Raw genomic sequence first — 25527 nt, 5'->3', positions numbered from 1 at the left:
GTGGCTAGGCCACTCCAGGACCTTAATGTGCTTCTTCTTGAGCCACTCCTTTGTTACCTTGGCTGTGTGTTTTGGGTCATTGTCATGCTGGAATACCCATCCACGACCCATTTTCAATGCCCTGGCTGAGGGAAGGAGGTTCTCACCCAAGATTTGACGGTGCATGGCCCCGTCCATCGTCCCTTTGATGCGGTGCAGTTGTCCTGTTCCCTTAGCAGAAAAACACCCCCAAAGTATAATGTTTCCACCTCCATGTTTGACAGTGGGGATGGTGTTCTTGGGGTCATTCCTCCTCCTCCAAACACGGCGAGTTGAGTTGATGCCAAAGAGCTCGATTTTGGTCTCATCTGACCACAACACTTTCACCCAGTTCTCCTCTGAATCATTCAGATGTTCATTGGCAAACTTCAGATGGGCCTGTACATGTGCTTTCTTGAGCAGGGGGACCTTGCGGGCGCTGCAGGATTTCAGTCCTTCACGGCGTAGTGTGTTACCAATTGTTTTCTTGGTGACTATGGTCCCAGCTGCCTTGAGATCATTAACAAGATCCTCCCATGTAGTTCTGGGCTGATTCCTCACCGTTCTCATGATCATTGAAACTCCACGAGGTGAGATCTTGCATGGAGCCCCAGACCGAGGGAGACTGACAGTTATTTTGTGTTTCTTCCATTTGCGAATAATCGCACCAACTGTTGTCACCTTCTCACCAAGCTGCTTGGTGATGGTCTTGTAGCCCATTCCAGCCTTGTGTAGGTCTACAATCTTGTCCCTGACATCCTTGGACAGCTCTTTGATCTTGGCCATGGTGGAGAGTTTGGAATCTGATTGATTGATTGCTTCTGTGGACAGGTGTCTTTTATACAGGTAACGAGCTGAGATTAGGAGCACTCCCTTTAAGAGAGTGCTCGTAATCTCAGCTCGTAACCTGTATAAAAGACACCTGGGAGCCAGAAATCTTGCTGATTGATAGGGGATCAAATACTTATTTCCCTCATTAACATGCAAATCAATTTATAACTTTTTTGAAATGTGTTTTTCTGGATTTTTTTGTTGTTATTCTGTCTCTTACTGTTAAAATACACCTACCATTAAAATTATAGATTGATAATTTCTTTGTCAGTGGGCAAACGTACAAAATCAGCAGGGGATCAAATACTTTTTTCCCTCACTGTATGTTCTTGTAGTTCTATATTTGTGCGCTTTTTATATCCTATAAAGCTATATTATGTGCTTTCTTCATCACCTGTGATCTGTATTCACTTCATAGTTCTGGGGGGTTGGGAAATAATTAAATTATGACATCTTCTTTATTGAGCCATTATACTATTACAGATAGGAATACCAGTGTTTGTAATTATTTACAAACTTAAAAAGAACATCTAACAGTTTAGAAATATGAAGCAAACACTGATTCTTTAACTGATGTTTAACTTTATTAATTTCAAAGGGCTATTCAATATCAGGTACATAAACTTTATGAACAATGACAGTATGAAAAATTGAGGAAGTTAAATTCATTTAGAAGCAAAAGACAGCTTTTTGGATTTTTGTTTCATATCAAAAGACAGCTTTTTGGATTTTTGTTTCTTAACAAAATAGAAAAATCTGCTTTTCTATTGGCACAAAAAATGATTAATCTGATCTGCGTGTGCCATTATATTACTATTACAGTTACAATTTGGTTTTGTTATCAAATACGCATTTTGTAATTTAATTAGACACTGATAAAACTTGCATGTCAAGTAATATGACACTTAATGTATTCTAATTGAAATACCATGGTTGCTGTATCATGTATGGATTTTCCAGATTGTACTGCACAAAAGAATTCAGGAACTTGCAAGTTTCCAATTAACTTAATTTTGAGTAACAGTCCCAGCTTTTAGCAACTCATGGATGTGGTCATCAGTGTAACCCAAGTTGTTCTTCAGAATCTCCACAGTGTGTTCCCCAATTTGTGGAGGGGGCTTTGGATCATCAGTCTTAAAATCACTGAACCGTACAGCAGGACCTATTAAAATACATAAATAAAGAAACAAAAATAATTGTGATTATCTGAGGACCAAACCACATAGCAACTTTGACCCTCCAACCAAGCTTACATTTTAATTCTTGTAAGCTGCTTTTTATTTTGTAGAGGATTCTTCCTAATGCAAGCCTATATACCCAGTTGGGTTGAATTTTTTATTTATTCTGGGGCCATAAGTTCTTTAGATATCTTGGGAATTGCTCTTATATTCTGTAAGTTGCCCTGGATAAGGAAGAAATCTGATAAATAATCATGATGATCAGGGCCGGTCCATGGCATAGGTGGAATAGGCAAATGCTAGGGGCGCTGTCCATCCATAGGGGCGCCCACATGAGTGAAGGTGTTTTTTTGTGTACGAACGACGTTAACCCATTTAAGTTAATTATAGGACTTATAGTAAGGTTTATAATTTTTTTAAATGATAATAATAATAATAATAATAATAATAATAATATATGTATAGGGACTACATATATTATGGCTGCCTCAATGAATTGGGTATATTTATCAACTAATGTATTGATCAAGTTTTGCACTGCCTAGTCACCACGGAAAAGGTTGATTAGACTTATGGATAAGGAACGCCATACTGTTTTCCCTAATGTGGATATTGCTTTCAGAATATATTTGACTTTACCTGTCACAAATGCAAGTCGTGAGAGGTCTTTTTCCAAGCTGGGCCTGATCAAAATAAACTTATGACCGCAATGGGTGAACTTAACCACTTGACTTGATGTCTATTGAATATGATCTGGTGCATCAGTGGGACTTCACCCTTATCAATCAGTGAGTTTGCTCAAAGAAAAGCAGGAAAAAGATCCACTAACATAACATAAATTGGTAAGGTGGATATTTTGAATGCATTACATTACAAGAATCTCAATCTCACATTACTGAATTTCTGCGAGGATCTGCATGGCTCCACCAATGGGATCGCTGGGATTCTACAGAGCTGCACAGAACCATGGAAATCTGTGCTACACACATGCCACCAAATGTCTGAGTTGCTGTCATTTGTTGGCCCTGCCTTATGTGTGTGTAATGACCTAATAATGTTACAGTGGTCTTACCAGTGAGAGGCTCATAGGCTGTGCAGCACTGGTGTTGTTTGGTTGTTGCATTATGTTTCTTTTATGTTTTTCTTTGTAAAAATGGGCCTCAAACTGTTCATAGTCTAGAGCTACAAAATGTCTTAACCCAGGTCTGGGTCTGTCTGTTACAGCTGCATATATCATTGCAGAAAATTTACTTTTCAAAACGACAATGCATTTGCCACAGCTTGCCATTCATACCATGTGCACACATCAACAGGGCTGTTACTGTTGCATTTAGCAACCTGGCAGTGTCTTTATATTCTGTGTGCCAGTGGGAAGCACTGGATGTAGGTTGAGGGCCTTCTTCTCAGTCCTGTATAGATACTGAATTGTAGTGCAAACTGCACACTAATAAATGCTAATACCAGGCAGCCTGTTGCCAGCCCTACATCTAATACAAAATACTTACAAATACATGATCAGACTGGTTTGCAACATGATCAAGATTTAATTCCAAAGGAAATTAATAAATAACAAAATAATTATTATCATATATGACTATATGATGTTTAGAAATTCATGTTTCAGCACTCAACAAGATTATAATTATTGTACAATGACTGATTGTATTACATAGTGCAGATTGGCGGGCTAATTACAGATTAGTCAGTTTTACTTATCTTTTATAGAGCAGGTAAAGTGAATATGCAGAATATGTTTTATATAATTCTTCAGTCAGTTATAATGTATTTTGTAATCAGTTGACTTCATAGGCAGCAGAAGGCCAAGACTAACAGGGCTCAGCCCCCCTAAACATACAATAAATATAATAAAGAAACTCTTCTAAATCCTTACCACAAGGATTACTTTAAACTCTACAAATAACTTGCAAAGGTACTCAAAATTACCTGAGCCTCACAGAACATTGTTGAGAGCATGCAAACTTGTGATAATGACAGACATAAAAAAAAAGTTCTACAACAAAGCAGGCAATGAGGAAATTCAGGTGAAGTTAATTTCTCAAACTGTAAATTAGACTCAGTTGTATCACTTGTCAAACTCTAACTCTAAGTAGACAGTTGAGGAAAACAGAATGCTCGAAAAATGACCTGTCATGCCAAGGACTGGCCTTGATGAAAAGAAAACAGAGGAAAATAGAGTAAATGTTCATGCTCTCTTCTTGCAAAATATGATGAGGAATTTCAAAGAAAACTGCATGTCATATTTAGCATGCCAAGCAATAGAATACAAAATTGGATCCTGTACATTGTAATTGACTTGGTGAGGAAACAGTTGAAGTCATGCAGAATGTGGGATTTCACTGCTACCTGACAAAGGGTGATATTTAACCGTTGAACAACTTTCAATATGTGTTCACTGTGTGGACTAAAACTTGAATGTGATTTTCCTTGTTTTAGAACTATTCATAATACAGAAATGCTGAGGGGATCTAAAACACAGTATATAGACACAGTGAGACTACGGGCTGTTCCAATAGTGGGCCAAGCATACTATGGAAAAAATTCAACTGAGCTTTTACCCCTCATCAAAATGGATTTTTAGCACCAAATACGTCACTTTTTTTCATCCACGCTGCCATCTTGGATTTTCTTTATCTAGCGTCATTACAAAGATGTTTAAAAACTTAGTAAAAGTAAATATATAATTAACCACCATATATAATATTTGGATGTTTGGATTGTAAAATTGCTATGTTTTGTGGGATCTACACCCCAAAACATTATGAAATGGTGCGAATCCAGTGTTTGGTGTGCAGCGCGCTTTGAGTGTTCAGTTTGGAATGTAGCAGCAGAGCGGCCTGACTGATACTTTTACATTCCACTGCCAGAGCCACCATTCATACTGTAACGATCTAGGACTGGGGGAGGTCATGTGGGGTATGTGTAGATTTGTTTGTGTTCTTTCTGTTATGTTTATGATACTAGTGTTTAGTTATTTCCAGGGGACAGGGATTAGCACCGTGCGGGAACACGGGAGGCGCCGTGATTGGATTGGCCTTATATACATGTATGTATGTATTATTTTGAACCATCAAATTATTGGTCATCATCGTATCCTGTTAAAACTGCTTATCTATTGTAAGAAGAATTGCAATATGCAGCACATTTTAAAATAATGTTGTAAAAATATAATATACAATTATTCATTATTCTGTGAGAAAACATACGTGAAAATAAATAATAGGCTATATAAAATAAAGTCTGGTAAGGAAATGTTGTTGATTTCAAAACCTCATTTTATTTTCAACAACAAACAAAGGTTTAATATGTTTCGTGCATATTATTATTAATCAAATTGAAAGCAGCGTCACCACATGAACCTGCTATGGCACTTAAGACAAATCTCCATCTTTTCGGTTTCTGCTTTAATCATGTCACTGTGTAAATTAAATCTTCATTTCAAAATATACAATTATAATTTTGCCTATAAATGAATACACTAAACCCAGTTTGTACCTCAATAAATTACATTCCCAAATCTATATGGCACTACTTCACTGTTTTACTTTGCTATATATATTCTAAATATACAAACTCGGATGATAAGATTTGTAACACTAAGAAAAATATATACTGCGTTTGAGAAACACTGGGGATCATTTTATGTGAAGCAAATGTAAGCAAATAATATATGAGCTTTTCCAAACTATATACTGTAGGTTCATACTTAATTGCATAAAGTATGCAGATGGGGGAGCAGAGTTGCAGCCTGATCGGGTGGTTTTCAGCTTCAGTTATTGATAATCGTAGTGTTTTTAATGTGATGATTGAATATTGTATTATTATATTCTAATACTTAGTCATATTTATTTGTGTGACGTCCTCAAGGACCAAAGGAAAGGATCCAAGTGCAGGTTTAGATATGAAGCAGATAATCCGATAAGGGCAAAACGAGAGAGAGATAACAAGGACAATCCAAGGTCAATCGATCAGGCAAACAGGCTAGTATGGAGATCCAAAAAGGGGTAAATGAGAGAGGGTAGCAAAAGATCAAATACACGGTTAAGCAAACAAGAAACAAGGCTCAGAATTGATCCAAAAGAGAATGCAAGACTTCGCGAAGAAGCTAGGAAACAGAGGGGTTTAAATACTGTGTAGCAAAGAGGGTTTGAACTAGGTGAATGAATGACTAACCAATGACAGGAGAGGAGGACAGAACAGGTGCACCTGGAAGGAAAGAATGTGGAAGAACTGGTTGAACTGGACAAAGGAGAGGAGAAGCACTAGAGTTAGTATTTGGGAGAGGGAGACCTCTGGTGGTGAACTAAGGTAGAAGCAGGGGAGACCTTGACAATTTGGCAGTGAAAACCAGATATCATAATCAATAATTAATACTGAATCGAGACTAGTACAAATCCGAGAGAGAGGATTGCTATTCACACGGAATGCCAAGTCTCGCACGCCAGACGTTCACTTTCGACTCAAAATGATGGTTGAGATTCTAAAAAGACATTTATTTTAAAAAACATGTGCATCTCCTACTTTTTGCTCATAATTTAAAAATCCTGATGAATTAGGCTTAGGTCTCTAACAATGTAATACAGATACATGTACCACTCAAGTGGTGATTTTTGGTTTAGGCTAGCTGCACGTTCGCTAAAGTAATCAAACGATATATTTTTTAACTGTCAGATTTAATAGCTACAGCAACCTGGAGCAACGCAACGCCCAACCAGGCTTGACTCCTTTTATGAAGGGAGGAGCTGAAAATTGCTGTGTGGAGGCACTGCTGCAGGGATGGGAACTGAGAAGGAACGTACGACCACTCTAACTATGGGGCAAGTGTTATGTCTGGAAACACAAACATAGTTTTAGTGCTATTATATATTAATGAAATAACCAGATTTGACCAGATTCATAAGAATAGATCTGACATTATTATCTTAATTATAAAATGATTTAGCACAGTCAGTGTACCTTTACTAAAATAATAGATACAGTAGGAAGTTAGACCATTTATATGATAAAAGGGACAAAAGTTACTTTCAGTAATTATAACAGTGACAATATCCTACTTAAGAGGATGATTACTATATATAGCTTTATATATATATATATATATATTAAATATATATTTAAAGCTAATTTGTCTGTGCTCATAAGGTACTTTATAAATGTCAACTATGTTATGCAAATTTAAGAAAAATAGATATATATCCAAAAATGTATAATTAGTTTAATAAACTCCAAAAACACCTGCCTAGTTGCTATATATATATTATATTTATTTCTTGCTGTAATATAACCTTTTCTTACAGGGTTTCCTTACAGCTTGCCTAATAGCAATACATCTCCTTGACCCCATTCTCTGCCTGGATCCTATCTGCCTAGAGAAGGGGTGTCAAACATACGGCCCACCAAGGGGTCCAGTCCAGCCCAAAGGGTGATTTGAGAACCCCATTCCCCCCCTTTTTTAATAAAAAAAAGTTAAAAGTTCAAAAAATACAATTATGGAGCCAAAGTGTGTAGTTCCTATTTTGTCCACTAGGCATGTCTTTTGATTTCTGTATTAACTCTGGTGGGGCAAATACAATTATTTGTTATTTTCTGAATTTCCAATTTGTGCTGAGTGTTTCCATATAAGATACTTGCCTCTAGCCCTTGTAGTTACAGAGTTATAAGTAAAAATATGACAACAGTAAAATCAGGCAAAAATGGGGGGGCCTCAGAGGGTTAAAATAAAGAAGTTGTATTGAAAGTCACTTCAAGTGCATAACTGTATTAGTCAAGACAGATATCATTATCTGCATTGAGTCTGATGCTGAATGTTATGCATCTACAGAGTTTAAAACTTGTATTAGCACACCAGTTCCTCTCCTATGCAATGGTGAATGCAAGCATTACTTAATAAATAGACAGTGCAGTCAGGGTCTGTGAGAAGAGATGGATAGTACTGTGCAGGATTCTGGAAAGACTTGACTACACTAGTACTACAGGAGAAGCATGGAAGACTTGGTGGTATAACTTGGGTACAGGGATGAGCATAGGGCAGGATATTATCTACAGTCACACACCTGCAACATGCAAGCATTAAATAAGAATGCAAATATCTGTAAAATACATTTCACAATCTAAAATGCATGCAAAGTAATGTAGATAAAAATGCACATATCATATATCATGAGAACAAAGCATAAACACCACTTTTGATCATTGGTAGACCAATTTAAATTGCTAATCAAGCAACTCATGTTGCTTAGCAAAATTATGTTTGATTAGCATAACTGCTATGCAAATTTGAGACAACAAAATGTAAGCTGTCATCATTGCTAGCTAGCCAGCCAACATGAACTTGAAAATGTTGTTCTCAGAGATCTCGTGTTTAGACTCACTTAAACCCTTAAAAGTAGACAAGGCATGTTTTTATGTTTGATTGCATAAAGAGGCAAATATTTTAATTGTATTGGTAAACCATTACTGGTAATTATGTGTAAACCATTGCGAATTTGACAAATGATTATCAACAAATATTGATTAATACAACCACTACCTGATCCATTGACAACACTGTCCCATACAAAAAAAAACTAAATAAAAATTGATGCCGCACACGATGTTATAGATGTGTGATTAATTGAATTAGTGACTCTTATTGTAAGGTTATCTTTGGAAAAGCACTGAGTTTGTGAAAAACAGTTTGAGTAAGTATGGATTCAAGTGTGTTGTTGGCATATTTATAAATGGTTGTATGTAAGTTCTGCCAGTTAGGTACAATCAGTTAGCTACATAAAGGCTGCGAGTGTATATTTCATATTGATATGCTAACATACATGGCAACAGATATCTAGAAATTAACTTTGTATTATTATTACTACTATTTTAACATATGTATTTAACAAAAAAAAAATGTTATGCTATGTGTTTTATTAATATTTTTTCAATACTTTTCCCAAAAAATATTTTTGAAAATCTGGTCACCTTAAAAGTGGTAGTTTTTATGTTTTTACTACGCTACACTACCCTACACATCCCCTTAGTTATATTTCCATAGCCTGCCTCTTTGCACTTTTTATTAAAACTTACATGTCTCCGCATACATTTTCTCCAACAGCCCGACATGTAAGATTTAATAAAATAAGTTATAGGGGCCAGTTTTCTCTTTTCTCTGGGCTGGGGTCTTTTAATTAAAAATAGCTCAACTGTGTTGTTTGTGTGCTTAATATGAACGTTATAGGCATGGTATTAAAGTGGACACTGCACTGTGATTTTATTCTGGCCTGCATGAAGTTCTATTTGGTCCAGTGCAGCCCATGAGTTTACTGGCCCTACTGAGTTTGACACCACTGGCCTAGAGTGTCTGCTCTAGTGGTATGACACGAGCTATAGCCCTTGGCTGTGGCTATAGCTCAGATCTGTTCGTCTCCAAAGGCTTTAGGCATTGAGTGTCTGCTCTCTATCATGCTCACCCTGAGAGCCTATGATCAATCTCTGCTGTTTTTGACAGCATGTTTTATGGTACCAGTGTTGCAAGCACCCTGTTAAAGCTCAGTGTGCTCTGCAACTCAGTGCCATTCATGCATCCTGGTGCAGCTGAGCTTCCTGTGGTGAAGTGTGTTACATGGTGCTTCTGGATACAGGAACAGCAATTTGCTAGTACAACACAGTGCAACACAGCACACGTCCAGAGGCGCAGCTTACGGCACGGGACTGAAGGGGGACCCCGAGGGGTAACAAAATGGAATCCACAGCGTTAACCACAACGTCAACAACTTCCCCGCTGTCAACGGAGAAAACTCTCGCCTGCACTGTTCACTGGTTGTCTGTTTGTGTATTCCATGTATTTTAACTTTTTAATATCTTTGTATTTTAATTCCTTTTAAAGTATGAAAATAAAACACTGAAATGTAAACCATCTGGCTGCTCTCTCCCACAACACTGCTCCCCCCATTCTCACCGTGTAGCACCCCCGCCGAGGTCCCTGTTGTTACATAAAAAAATCAGATGTTGCCGGAATTGGTATTGGCAAACCAGAAGAACTTACCCTTTCCTTCGGAATACAAAATCAGTTCCCTTGCATGATTATAAGAGGGTCTAATTTACATGAACATTTTAAGATTTAATACAAAAATACCCCCAAATACAAAAATGTGTATGTCATTTTTACCTTATTTTAATTTTGTCAATGAACATCAGATCATCAAATTAAAATCATGTTTTGTCAAAATGTTGTCATGCAAAGTCCAAATTATACCATATCTTAATAAACATCCCAAATAACCCATTCACAGTGATTGATACAAGAAGAGTACATTACAGGCACTGCCCGAGTGGGAGGGGTTACTGTATAACAAAACCGTTGCAAGGGAGGAGGCAGTGAGTTGATAAGGGAGCCTGCCCCAAGGTGTACCGCTAGGAGCCTCGGCAACACATCTCCAGACAGGAGCCACAGAGGCCCCTTGGGGCCAAACTGGGCTGTCCAGGAGCGAGGATAGCAGTCACGCTCTAACAGGGACTGTCTGCAATCAGCATATAGAAAGCGTGGCTAGAGAGGTCGACTCTTACGCCCTCCGCTTACAATAGCAAGGCCGGCTGCTCTACTAGTGCATCTAGGAGCGGGGCCATGTCTACTTGCAGGATATATGGCGCGGGCCATCAAGCAACTTGTGCGCCTTCCACGCATTGACGTGGCAGTGAACCTCTGATCCTGCAGGAGTGGGGCCACAGACCCACTGAATAACACACAGCTGGCTAGTCACTGAGTAGCCACAGCTGGACATAACAGTATACACAGTGTGGCAGCAGGATCATTCATGCTGTCTCCGCACAGCACAGGAAAATCACGTTCACTGAATGGTACAGAACATCCAGCTCCACTGTGCTGTCATAACAACTAAACACATCGTGGGGTGCAGGAAGCAAATCATGCACCACCACATAACATGCAGGGTTAGGCCGTAGCATGACCCTGGAGCCATCTCCCGCAAAACGGACACACGATGGGTGTACCGACAGGGCGTGTAACTCGCTCACGCGTTTTGCAGAGGTGATTGCCAGCAAAAACGCAGTCTTAAGTGAAACCAGATTCAGCTCAGCTGAGTTCAGTGGCTCAAATGTGGCTTGGGAAAGTGCATCCAGCACTAAATCGAGACACCATGCGGGTAGTGAAGGGGTGCGAGGAGGCCATGGCCGTCGAGCTCCCTTTAAAAACTGCACAGCCAGGAAATGAAACCCAGGGGGCTCACCATCAATCCAGACATGATATGCGGAGATGGCCACCAGATACACTTTGAGCGTGGACGGGACTTGCCCTGGTCCAACAGCTCCTGTAGAAATTGCAATATGACCCCAATGGGGCAATGAATTGGGTATTGATCGCCGTCTTGGCACCAGCAGTCGGAATATATAAGGTACTATATAAACATGACTGTTATTTTTAAAGTGTACTATTTGTAGCCGAAACTGAAACCGAAGCACACCGGAGCCCCGGAGTGCGGACGGTACAGAGTTCGATTAGCTATCAATAATAACTAAACAATACAGGTGGACACGGAAGTAAACTGTGATGACAGTACAGCCGTGAAGCCAACCAAGCGAATAATAATTATTGTTATAAACAATAATAAGGTCTAATGCACAGACAAGACACAGAGAGCTCACGTTCACGGCAAGTGGCAAAAGAGGACGAACCTGCACTGACATCACATTTTATAGAACAGGAAGTGGAAGGGACCTGTTCTGAATGACGTGCGCAGGGGCCAATGACAGCTTTGATAGAGTGACATTTCAATCAGGTTCAGGGTGCAGAAACCCCTCCCCCTTGGGCGGTGTTTCCGACTTGAAAGATAACACTTTTAAGTCATCCTGGATGTGGGTGTCTGCTAAGAAATCAAGTAATAATAATAATATGCTTTCACGTGATCTACAGCTGCAGTTGCATGTTCAAATAACTCTAATACATTAATAAGACATGATCTGCCTCATCTAAACCCATGTTGGCTATCACCAAGAATATGGTTTTCATTAAGATGCTCTTCTATTTTCTGTGTAATCATTAAAAAAAAAAATACAGGTAATGCAGGTGAGACTGATTGGTCTGTAATTTCCTGGCTCAGTTTTGTCCCCTTTCTTGTGGATAGGTATGACATTTGCAGTTTTACAATCAGTTGGCACATCCCCTGTTCTAAGCATTTGGAATATTTGAGTTAGCGGCCTATAAATAATTTACCTAATTTCTTTAAGTGTTGGACATATACCATCTCTAGGTGATTTGGTGAATCATAGGTGAATAGGTGATTTGTTTGTTTTTAATTCTGCTAGTCCCTTTAGTACCTCCTCCTCATTTATCCTGATATCTCTTAGAGTTTGACAGGTCTGATTGTTAACCTGTGACATGTTATCTGTTTTTTTCTTTTGTAAAAACCTCTGTGAAATACTAATTTCGAACATTTGACACATCTTGTTCATTTTCTGTGATACTTCAATGTTTAGCTTTTAGCTGTTTCACTTTCTCCTTTACTGACCGCTTGCTGTTATAGTATTGTAAAAAGCTCTTTGCATTAGTTTTAGCTCCAAGAGCTATGTTTCTATTTCCCTCTTTGCTTGTTATTTCCCTCCTGATCCCTCTCAACATCTCTTTGCAGTTCTATGTATTCTTTGTTTAGTCTCTATTTTTTTTGTATATGCTATATAACATTTTCTTTCTCTTGATATTTGCTTGCATACTTCTATTAAACCATTTTGGCACCTGTTTTTTGGTCCTGAATTTAATACGTTTTGTACAAATTTCTCCTGAGCTTCTGGTAGTATATTCTTGAAATATAACCATCCATTTTCAACTGAATCTGTATCCAGTGTGCCCCAGCCTAACTCGTCTAAGTGCTGCCTCATACCTTCAAGGTTTGCTTTTCTAAAATTGTAGACCATTGTTTTAGACCGAGTATCCCTCAAAGCTAACCATATTGTGATTGCAGTTTGGCCATTGGTTCTCTAACTAATGCTCTTCTGACTCTATCTTGGTTATTTGAAAATATAAAATCTATTAATGCGCTCTCTCTGGTTGGTTCCCTGGCAAATTGAGTTAGAAAGCAGTCATTTACCATCTCAACCATTTTTATTTCTGCTTCTGAAGTCCCAGCTGAAATCCCCCATTATAACAACCACATCCTTGCTACTTGAAGTCCTGATTACATTGTACAATGCAATATCTTTCTGACTATCTGATTTGGGTAATCTGTAACACACTGCTACCACTAATCATCGAGCTCTTTTATTAAAAAGTTTGACCCCCAAATTATTTTCTGTAAGCCATGTTTCTTTCACTCCTACAACATCATAGTCACACGGCAGCACTGTGGCTTCTAGGTCTAATATCTTGTCCTTATACTCCTGACATGGTGTTGGTGTCAGGTGATGGTGCCAATGCATTGTGTTTGTCAATGTGCTATTGTATCTATGTTACTTAATTAATGTGCCGATTAAATAAAAAACGTTTGAGCTGCAAATTGCTTGCCACACAGTTCAACAATCAAACAATCATTGTTAATATTATGATGATGATGATGATGATTATTATTATTATTAGTAGTAGTAGTAGTAGTAGTAGTAGTCATAGTAGTAGTAATAATACATAAACTGTGTAACTAATATATTGTAGCTAAAATACATACATAATTTTGACCGATGCAATATACTAGTAACTTTAAATATGTGATCGACAAATATTAAACGTATCATTAAAATAAACTGAAAATGTTTGTACAATAGAAATATGCCAAGCAAATACATTATCAAAGAGTAGAAACTTGGTCAACACAATAAAAGTCTAAATGTATCATAGTGGTTCCGTTTATATCATATGTCTACACTCACCTAAAGGATTATTAGGAACACCATACTAATACTGTGTTTGACCCCCTTTCGCCTTCAGAACTGCCTTAATTCTACGTGGCATTGATTCAACAAGGTGCTGAAAGCATTCTTTAGAAATGTTAGCCCATATTGATAGGATAGCATCTTGCAGTTGATGGAGATTTGTGGGATGCACATCCAGGGCACGAAGCTCCCGTTCCACCACATCCCAAAGATGCTCTATTGGGTTGAGATCTGGTGACTGTGGGGGCCAGTTTAGTACAGTGAACTCATTGTCATGTTCAAGAAACCAATTTGAAATGATTCGACCTTTGTGACATTGTGCATTATCCTGCTGGAAGTAGCCATCAGAGTATGGGTACATGGTGGTCATAAAACGATGGACATGGTCAGAAACAATGCTCAGGTAGGCCGTGGCATTTAAACGATGCCCAATTGGCACTAAGGGGCCTAAAGTGTGCCAAGAAAACATCCCCCACACCATTACACCACCACCACCATCCTGCACAGTGGTAACAAGGCATGATGGATCCATGTTCTCATTCTGTTTACGCCAAATTCTGACTCTACCATCTGAATGTCTCAACAGAAATCGAGACTCATCAGACCAGGCAACATTTTTCCAGTCTTCAACTGTCCAATTTTGGTGAGCTTGTGCAAATTGTAGCCTCATTTTCCTATTTGTAGTGGAGATGAGTGGTACCCGGTGGGGTCTTCTGCTGTTGTAGCCCATCCGCCTCAAGGTTGTACGTGTTGTGGCTGCACAAATGCTTTGCTGCATACCTCGGTTGTAACGAGTGGTTATTTCAGTCAAAGTTGCTCTTCTATCAGCTTGAATCAGTCGGCCCATTCTCCTCTGACCTCTAGCATCAACAAGGCATTTTCGCCCACAGGACTGCCGCATACTGGATGTTTTTCCCTTTTCACACCATTCTTTGTAAACCCTAGAAATGGTTGTGCGTGAAAATCCCAGTAACTGAGCAGATTGTGAAATACTCAGACCGGCCCGTCTGGCACCAACAACCATGCCACGCTCAAAATTGCTTAAATCACCTTTCTTTCCCATTCAGACATTCAGTTTGGAGTTCAGGAGATTGTCTTGACCAGGACCACACCCCTAAATGCATTGAAGCAACTGCCATGTGATTGGTTGGTTAGATAATTGCATTAATGAGAAATTGAACAGGTGTTCCTAATAATCCTTTAGGTGAGTGTATAACATGATTGTTTTACAGTAGAAATAATACTAATTACAACAACAATAATAAACTTTGTAGCCATATAATTTTGTGGCTGTTGTGAAAAACAATACAGTATAACTGCATACATGAAGTGTGACTAGGTTGTTAAATAAATCTAAAATAATATACATCCAATTGTTATGTCTTAATTAATGAAGTGCATTATTTGCCTACTGACTCAACCAGCCAGTTTAAAGTACAGTAGTATTCAGTGTACTACAACAAGAACATCCCGGACAACCATTGCAATTTGTTTCAGAATATTTTTTTAACGTTTCACTCACTGTCCATTCTTGAGGTGAAAGGCAATTAATTTACTGCAGTTTGTTATCCTAATTTGCATATTCTAATTGGCACAACCATAACAAACTTATGCAAATGCAAGGAAGAAACATCACTAAACGTGGGCAGGAAAGTGGGAAGGTAAAATTAAACACTTTGTGGGCCAATCCACAGCTGGTATTTTGGACGTTTTAAAGGGGGTGAAAACCAACAGAAAAGCAAGAGAAAATCAGAAAGACTGACATACAATAGTTTTGCATTTGTATGTACCACTCGGTTTATTAAATTATTGACATCTCCTATATCTCCAGTGCAGCAGTGTGGAGGAGTGGTTAGGGCTATGGACTCCTGAGCGATTTATACTATGCGATTGTACAATGTGTGTATTGGAATATGTGTTAATGTTTTATGGTTATTAAAAATATACATTTTGCACAGTGCAACTGGAGCAATATTAAGTAGGGGGTATCCGTGGCAACCTGACTCATATAGCAGGATTTACCTCCAAATTATTGTACATACATATATATATTGTAGGTGCATATTTGGATTCAGATTCTTACTGCACTTGTTCATAGTGCTGCAGTTTTCAGGAAACAGTGGTTGTACTGCAGAAAAAAAAAATGTATGATGCTATGAATTATATTATTGTTTATTTTCTTCTGTTTGTAAACAATAATATAACTGTAATCTGAATATTTATCGTTTTTTATGTTTTTTTATTTAATTTGAACTCCCCCAATTTACAAGTCTTTAAGATCCTGTAAAAGTAAAATATGTAAGTGAAGCAATATCTCTGACTAAAATAGATTGTAATAAATTTAGGATCTGTAAAAGTAATAATAAGCCTCCAACTCAGGAAACTTATCTATCACCATAATTCCACAGAGAGCTAATGAAGCTGACATGCTGACTCATGCTTTTGCTATCCATGAAAGCCAAAATACATTACAATACTTATTACACTGCTTGTCATCACAGAATAAGGTCTATAGGAACTTAGTAGTGGGCGCAGTTATTTTTGGCATGCTTCTGGGATTGGATTTATTCCCATGGTGTGTAAGTAGGGTAAAAATAGGCTACACTCTCAGTTGCTAAGGGTGGTTAAAAAAAAAAAAAAGTTGAATTGGAGAATCAACATTGAACAGCCAAGTGTCAGAATGCTCTGTTGTGCCAAAACAATGTTGTCCTGTAGTTTCAAAGCAGTAATGTCTCTACGTGGAAAATGTGTGTTATGGTACTATAACAATAAAAAAATAAAAAAGATTCTTTCCCAGCGGAAAAGCACAAAAGGTCAAGTCCTATATAAAGGTTTCGCTTCCACGTGTTGACCTTTGCTGTCAAACTGTAAGGTTTTTATGCCACAGTGGAGCCTTACTAGAAATAGAACAACAATTCTGATAATGAGAACCTACTGCAAAATGAATTTATGCTCAAGTGAATCAGGGAGCTTAACCCAGACATAGTGCTTGCAGCTAATTAATTGTTTAATTAATTGAACAGTTAGTGTTAACTTTAATTTTCATTCTAGTGCAGTTCGTTTTTAAAGGAAAGTGGAAAAAAACACTATACAGTACCATAATGCAGAGCTACAGATTATGACATTTCTGATTAGTCATAGAATTCACATTGAAGTTTCATGATTGTATGCAAACTGTTACGTTCAGATTAAAATTTGAACATCTTCTCACTAGCTTATGTCCTTAATGTATATTTCATAGGCTATGTAACCCACACAATAGTGTATTTTACAGTGCAGAAGATATAACATCATCACATATTGCTAGGAACGTTTTATGCTCTAGTTCTGGTTCTGGCTGTATGTAAGTAAAAATACTTTTAAAACTGACTGTGGATTTGTTAAGTATTTGAGCACTTGGTATATCAATTACTATTTGAGACACTGTACATGTAAAAATGTGTGATGGAGAAACAAAGGTGGCAATAGGGTCTTAATTAAATCTTACCTTAGTGCAGTTCTGCTCAACTAGCAGGGATGCCCCTTTATGAAATGTAATATGTCAATACAGACAACTATCAAAATTAGAATTGCCTTCCCACCCTTTTGTATTAATTTTTAAAAATCACATGATGCTATCAGAGTATTACTTGATGTGTAAATACATTAATGTTAAGCCTTTACTAGTTTTCTTAAATTAAATTCCTTGAAAGCATTTTCAATAACCACTTAATCCAGTAAAAGTTCACAGTGAGCCCGAGTCTAACCCGGCAGACATAGGGTGTAAGGTAGGATACACCTCATTTAACTTCACAGGAAGTCAGCCAATCAGACAGCTGTATGTAAGACCAGGAAGAAGACTCTCTCTCTTGGACTCAGGTAACTTGCATTAAATGTGTGCTTCATTTGGGTTTTCGGGTTCATTTATGGCTTTAGGCTATGCATTGTTTTTATATGGACAACCCATACTCTAAAATAACATAATAATAATAATAATAATAATTAGCCTGTACTCTAAGTGGCTTGCATTGACTTGGTCATGCAGCTGTATGGTCATATATACTGGGCACATCTCATAAAGCAAAATAACAATTGTGAAGTAATAGGTAATGGAATATGAATAAAATTACTTAAAAGAAAATAACTATAGCAGGCAAAAGATTTTAAAAAAATGACACCGGAAAAAATAATAATGACATGTCCTCACCTCACCAGCAGAGGTCATCATTGCCAGAGTACTAGTCCTGTCTCTGGCATCACATTCCATAGCCACATGTGTATTCAGTTTAACTGACATTCTTCCCTCCTATTGGTCCAGCACTCCACTGCTCTGCTATCTGCTCCCTTCTCTATATATATCCCTCTGTTCGTTTGAGTCTTCGTGAAGTCTTGCTTTCTGTATAGAAACAATTCTGAGACCTTCCTTTGTGTGTACAAATGCTCTGTGTTCCTGACCTTGCTTCTGCCTTTGATAATGACTCCTGGATTGTCCCTTGAACCCTGTTTGCTGATTGACTGACCTTTTGCCTGCCTTTTGACAACGTCTCTTGGATTTTCCTTTTAAGCCTGACAGCCTGCTTCTTATCCCTCTTCCATTACCCTGACCTGTTATCATTCAACCCCATCCCAGTCCTGCAGTAGCCCCGCACCTGGGTCCTCCACTCATGACATCCCCTGCCCTGACAACACTAAAATAAATGGCTTACCACAGTCCCAGTGGCTTATTTTAAACTCTTACATTTCATAATAAAAGCAATCTTCATAATAAATAAAATGTACCTTTTCTACTGCAAAATTTAGAACTGTCTCCCTAACTCTGAATTTAGACCATCATTTGACATAAATGTAATATATCTATATATAATATGTGTGTGTGTATGTATGTATGTGTATGGTTATATATACAGTTAGGTCCATAAATATTTGGACAGTGACACAATTGTCATTCTTTTGGCTCTGTACGCCACCACAATGGATTTGAAAGGAAACAGTCAAGATGCACTTGTAAGTGCAGACTTTCATCTTTAATCTGAGGGTAGTTGCATCCAAATTGGGTCAACAGTGTAGGAATTACACACATTTTTATACGTGGTCCCCCCAATTTTAGGGGCTCAGAAGTACTTGGACACTTGCCTTAAAAAAGTCTTGGGTTGCTTTTGCAGTATGCTTCGGGTCATTGTCCATCTGGACTGTGAAGCACCATCCAATTAGTTTTGAAGCATTTGGCTGAATCTGAGCAGATAATATAGCCCTAAACACTTCAGAATTGGCCATGCTGCTTTTGTCAGCAGTCACATCATCAATAAATACAAGGGAACCAGTTCCTTGGCAGCCATACATGCCCATGCCATAACATGCTTCACAGATGAAGTGGTATGCTTCGGATCATGAGTTCCTTTCCTTCTCCATACTCTTCTCTTTCCATCATTCTGGCCCGGAGGCTCTCCATCAATCTTGACATCACATGAGCAGATGGCTGCCAAATAAACCTTGAGCATGGACGGGGACTTGCCCTGGTCCAACAGCTCCTGCAGGAATTGCAGAATGACACCTATATGGCAACTAACTGGGCCATGAGACTTCTCCAAGTTTGAACAGTCTGCCAGTGGTAAGAGTACTGTGACCTCGTAGAGGGAGCTCTCGCCGATGGAATAGTAGCCACCGCGTCTGAATAGTAATATCGCGTCTCACAGACCCCAAGCCATCAGGCGATCCCGCTCAGGGGCCAGGCCCAGAGCTGGAGCAGGCCCGGGTTGGGATGCCACAGTGTGCCCTGCACATCCGCAGGCTCTTCAATACTCCACCCTCATCTCCCATCACACCCAAACCTCCCACCGATCAAGCTTACTTTTCTTCATTCTCACCTCTCTCTGATGCTGAAGTTTCTGCTCTCCTTCTACGTCACAAACCTACATGCCCTGGACCCTCTCCCTTCTCGCCTCTTCCAAGCGACCGCTCCTGATCTTCTCCCCTTCATCTCCTCCCTCCTCAACTCCTCACTCCTCTCTGGCTGTTTCCCCTCTGCATTTAAACAAGCTGCTGTCATCCCACTGCTCAAGAAACCAACCCTTGAAGCCACCTCTCCTCAGAACTACCGCCCTGTCTCCCTTCTCCCCTTCCTCTCAAAGACTCTCGAGCGGGCGGTCCACCATCAGCTCTCTGACTTTCTGTCTCAACACTCACTCCTTGATCCTCTGCAATCTGGCTTCTGCACAGCTCACTCCACTGAGACGGCTCTCCTGGCTATCACTGACTCCCTCAGCTGTGCTCGGACGGCCTCCCTCTCCTCAGTCCTCATCCTCCTTGACCTCTCCGCAGCATTTGACACCATTGATCACTTCATCCTCCTCTCCTGGGACTGCTCTCACCTGGTTCTCCTCCTACCTCAGTGACCGGTCCTACCAAGTGACATGGCGAGGCTCCTCATCCACCCCTCAAATTCACCTCACAGGCGTTCCCCAAGGCTCCGTCCTGGGCCCGCTCCTGTTCTCTCTCTACACTCACTCCCTGGGCCCCCTCATCGCTTCCCATAGTTTCTCCTACCACTTCTATGCTGATGATGCCCAGATCTTCCAGTCTTTTCCCTCTTCTGACCCTCTCATCCCCTCTCGCATCTCTTCCTGCTTGTCTGCTATTTCCAGCTGGATGCACTCACACCACCTCAAGCTCAACCTCTACAAATCGGATCTCCTGTTTTTCCCCCACTCTTCCTCACCTTCTGCTGACCTCCCTATCTCGATCCCCTTGGAATCCACCACACTCTCTCCTTCTTCTTCCGCTAAAAATCTAGGAGTCACCCTTGATCCTGCGCTCTCCTACACTCAGCACATCACCACGCTGACACGGACCTGTAGATTCTTCCTGAGCAACATACGCCGGATCCGTCCCTTCCTCACCGACTACTCGACTCAGCTGCTCGTCCAGTCACTGGTACTCTCCCGCCTGGACTACTGCAACTCCCTCCTGGCCGGCCTGCCTGCATCTACTACCCGCCTGCTCCAACTCATCCAAAACTCTGCGGTTTGTCTGGTATTTTCTCTGCCACGGTTTCACACACGCTACTCCACTGCTCCGCTCCCTCCACTGGCTCCCGATACCGGCACGCATTCAGTTCAAGACTTTGACCCTCACCTACCGCTGTCTCGACCACACTGCACCAAGCTACCTTCAGACACTCGTCTCTCCATACATCCCCTCCAGACCACTGCGCTCCTCCAGTGCCAGAAGACTAACTCTGCCTCCTCTCCACTCTCCTTCCTCCAGAGCCCACTCCTTCTCATCCCTGGCCCCGAAATGGTGGAACGACCTGCCCACCAAAGTCAAAACAGCAGAGTCCTTGACCTCATTCCGGCGCTTACTCAAGACACATCTTTTCAGACTCTACTTATAATATTAGTCCTTTTACCCCTGCTAGATAGCACGTCACAGTTTTTTATTATGGTGCTTGCATTCTTGATTTGTTTTCCTCCTTGCTCCCTTTCCCATAACCCCTGACTGTGACCCTACATCTTGACAGCACCGTCAGGATGTAGGACCTCACTTACTGTACTTGTGTAAATTGTAATTTGGAATTTGTAAAATGTATTTTGAATTGCTATGTTTTAGTTAAATTGAATTTGTAATGATTGATGCCTTGTACTTACTGTATTTTTGCACTTATGTTGTAAGTAGCCCTGGATAAGGGCGTCTGCCAAGAAATAATAATAATAATAATAATAATAATAATAATAATAATAATAATAATAACTTGAGAGAGCAAGTCCACCCACAGGGGAAGCTGCAAAGGCTCTCCAACCAAGAGTGAAACCAGGTCCACAAACCACAGTCTGCGGGGCCAGCGAGGTGCTACCAGCAGAACTGTCACTCATTCCTGCCTGATCTTCTCCAGAACCACTGGGAGAAGAGGGAACAGTGTCAATGCATAGAGGAGATCCCCAGGGTCCCTGACTGATCCCGAACAAAGGGGACAATATGTAGACTTCGCCAAAGCGAAGAGATCCACCTCTGCCCTGCCGTAGCAGCTCCAAAGCTGCTGAATCACCAGTAGGTGGAGGCGCCATTCCAACACCAGGAAGCGAGAATGCATCCCATGGGATCTGAACCACCACTGCAGAGGCCTTAGATGAAGGAGGCCGAGGGGGAGGGTTTGGGACATAGCCGCTAAAAGGCCCAGCAGCCTCTGGCAAAGGGACACCCTGACGCGGGCTCTCAACCAGAAAAGGGAGAGACGCGTTTATGGAGGCAACTCTCTGTGGCACCAGCGTGGACAGCATGACGATGGAATCGAGGCGCAGTCCGAGGAACTGTGCCTGCTGAGTTCGCACAAGACAGCTCTTCTCTCTGTTGACCCGAAGGCCCAACTCAGAGATGCGGTCGAGGATCAGGCTCGTGTGGCTCTGAACCTGCTCCCTGGAGTTCGAACAGACCAGCCAGTCATCTAGATAATTGAGGACGCGGACCCCCTGGCAATGCAAGGGGGCCAACACTGTGTCCATGCACTTGGAGAAAGCGCGAGGAGCTAGAGACAAGCCGAATGGGAGAACAGTTAACTCAAATTCTTGGCCGAAGGCGTAGCAGAGAAACTTCCTGTGCGCCTGCACAATGAGGATGTGAAAGTAGGCATCTTTCAAATACACCAAGGTGAATCAGTCTCCAGGCTTGATAGACTGAGACATGGTGTGCCGGGTGAGCATCTTGAAATGCAACACCTTGAGGCGGCGATTCAGGTACCTCAGATCCAAGATGGGGTGGAAATCGCCATCTTTCTTGGGCACAAGGAAGTATGGAGAATAAAATCCCTCGTGCTGCCCCAGAGGCGGCACTTCACAGATTGCTCGTTTCTCAGAAGTGCCACACACTGCAGCGGGTCCCTCACTCGTGTCCACACCACGCCTCTGAAGGGGTGTGGACAGATCTGGAACTGTAGTGAGTAGCCAACTGTCCTGGGTGTGGAGGTGCCAATTGGAGAGTGGCTGTGGGGTGTATGGGTGGGCCAGAGGCTGCTGGAACACTTCAGGGCCATGGGGCGGGAGGTGGGGAGGCGGAGGTCCGCTGCCCGTCCTCTTGCCATGGTTCCTGGCAAAGGCCTGGCTGTACTGGGTAGGCGCCTGCCTGCCAGTGAGTCGCTGGCGCAGATCAGCAGGAGGGCGGGGTTACTGCTGCCTTGGGGCTGGCCTTCTAGGCCCTGCAGTTTGTCTGTGGGTCTGGCCCAGAGGTGCTGCTTGGGTGAGCTGTAGCAACTGCTGATGGCCCACTAAAGCAGGGACAAGATCCTCACCTGTTGGGGGCAGAGGAGGGGAAGCCACATCCTCCCTCAGATCTGCCTCCAGATCGGACCCCCCGTAAGGGCTGAGGGAGATAACATCATCGCCCCAGGTTCTCTGCTGACTGTCCTCCTCTGCAGAGTGGACAGACAGGCTCCCCTCAGACTCCATACACACTGCCGGAATGGCAGGTGGAGGAGGAGGAGGAGGAGGAGGAGGGGGGGCCACTCAGGCCACCTGCGCAGCAAGTAGGGCACAGATCTGGTCCATCCTGGTGTTGAGAGCCTGGATGGCAGCATCTCGCCCCCTGTCCACAGAGCTCGGGCCCCTGCGCCGGCGTCTCGGTGGAGGTGAGACTGACGGTGAGGAAGAGGAGGGGGAGGGGGCCCGGGGACGCCTCTCCATGGGCCTCCCTCTCTGTCCCCTAATTGTCACAGCCAGCGGTGGGACAGAAGCCCCAGCAGTCACTGGAACTGACAGAGGAGACAGAGGGGCTAAGGGCAAGGTGGAAAGCAGAATCCACCGAAGCCCCGCCCTTGCTTGGAGAGGAGGACAGCCTGATGACGTGGCAGCGACGCTGGCTTCCAGGACGTGCCTGGGACCCCATATGCTCCCGAACACGTGCCCGTGTCGGGTGGAGGTGGGGGTGGTGGGTTGTTCACAGTTGCTCCGCCCTCCTGGTCCAATCCTGGACAGAGGGGGCATATCACGTCACCGCTCCAAGCAGGTAACGTGCGTTGGCCACACATGGCCAAGCGGCGGGGGCGGGAGAAGGAGGAACAGGGTCTCTCCATCCCGTCAGTACCACGCTCGTACACTGCAACGTGAGCACGCAGTGAGTGCTCTGGCCAGCACGGATACTGAAGGCACACCAGCAGCCGAGGTGCTCTTGCGACAGTGGAGCGCCTAGCGGGACTTGCTGCTATAAGCGCGTCCCCACTGGCAATGCAACACAACACAGTGGGGGAGGGGCACTACACGCCAACCACGTTACTGCACTAGGGCGGTGGGTCAAAAAAACAGGTAACACTTCTACCGAGCTGTGCCTTTTCTTTTGTGGCAACAACATGGGAGGTCCAGAGGAGTAACACCAAGCACCGCCGAAGTGTGCCATACAAAGCACTGCCGCGCGGGCCGTATAGGCTGGGCACTGCGCTGTTTGGAATCCAGAGGGCTCACGGTAGAAAAACCACCAGTTGATGCGGGGCTTAACACACCAGAACCACTACACGGATGACTGAGCGCAGGAGAGCTCAATCCAGAAAACTGGAAGATACATTCCAGCGATGCGTGCTGAAAACCCCTCCCCCTTGGGCAATGCTTCTAACTCGAAAGATAACTGGACTTTATTCAGCAATTATTATTTCTTCTGATATTGATACCAGACAAACAAGCCACACTCCAGTTTAAAGTCCTAGGCCAATCGAAATTACTAACTAATAAAACAAAAACTGTAATGATACACTTAAAAGAATTTGTCCATTGCAACATTTTGGCTGTATGTTAACAGACCAGCATCCTTTCACTCATTAGACTATTTACAGGTCACAATGACATAGTGCTGATGTATAGGTCTCCATTTGCAATCCAAGTAGAGGATTTTACTATTGAGCCCCATAATATACATTCTAAGCCTATGTTAGGGCCTGTGTGTTTTTTCTAATCTATATTAATGATCTGAACCTTTTCACCCTGGAACAGAGGAGACTACGTTTGAAGATTCAAGTCTTCAAAATCATGAAAGGCATCGACCACATCCAACCAGAGGAGCTTTTCCACATCTGCAGGGACACACGGATCCGGGGACAAAAATGGAAATTGAGCTTCAAGACATTCAAGACGGAAAACACAAAGAGTCTGGAATAAACTCCCCAGTGATGTGGTTGAAACTGAAAATTTGGGAACATTTAAAAATAGACTGGATAGAACTCTTGGATCACTTAGTTATTAATGGACACCAAAACGAACAAAATGGGTCAAATGGCCTCCTTTCATTTGTAAACTTTCTTATGTTCTTATGTTTGTATGTGAAATTACACTGAAATTAAAAATAATGAACAGGCATATCAGATGTATCTTATGTATTCTGCTCACCATCAGTTTAGAATAACAATCACCTGCTATGGCCTTAAGCAGATACACAGACATCTGAATGTTAAATATGGAAAATAGATCAAGGAAATAGAGTGTAGGAGGAGATGAACTGAGAACTTTCATCATCATTGTATTTTTTTAAGAGCTATACAAGTCAAACTCTGGCTGTTTGAAGTCATTACTTGTTGTCACCATCTTGCTAACAAACTAATTTCCTGCTTACACTTATCTCCTACACAAGTACTGGACACTTGATATAGTGCTTATGAGGACCTGCAAGCTTGAATAACAGTTCA

At 41.5% G+C, this 25527-nt stretch overlaps 1 protein-coding gene across 2 annotated transcripts in view; it reads right to left on the bottom strand.

The window, feature by feature from the left end:
* Positions 1-1411: 1411 nt before the first annotated feature.
* sugct (succinyl-CoA:glutarate-CoA transferase) overlaps positions 1412-25527 on the bottom strand; it is a 288833-nt gene continuing 264717 nt past the window's right edge. For both annotated transcript variants that reach the window (XM_066687287.1, XM_066687297.1), the window contains one exon: positions 1412-2011. In XM_066687287.1, coding sequence (XP_066543384.1) covers positions 1857-2011 — 155 coding nt within the window. In that variant the 3' untranslated portion in view covers positions 1412-1856. The remainder of the gene's footprint in view (positions 2012-25527) is intronic.

This window comes from Amia ocellicauda, chromosome 2, assembly GCF_036373705.1.
Source record: "Amia ocellicauda isolate fAmiCal2 chromosome 2, fAmiCal2.hap1, whole genome shotgun sequence".
Lineage (NCBI taxonomy): Eukaryota > Metazoa > Chordata > Actinopteri > Amiiformes > Amiidae > Amia > Amia ocellicauda.
This window is presented reverse-complemented; position numbering and strand designations above follow the sequence as displayed.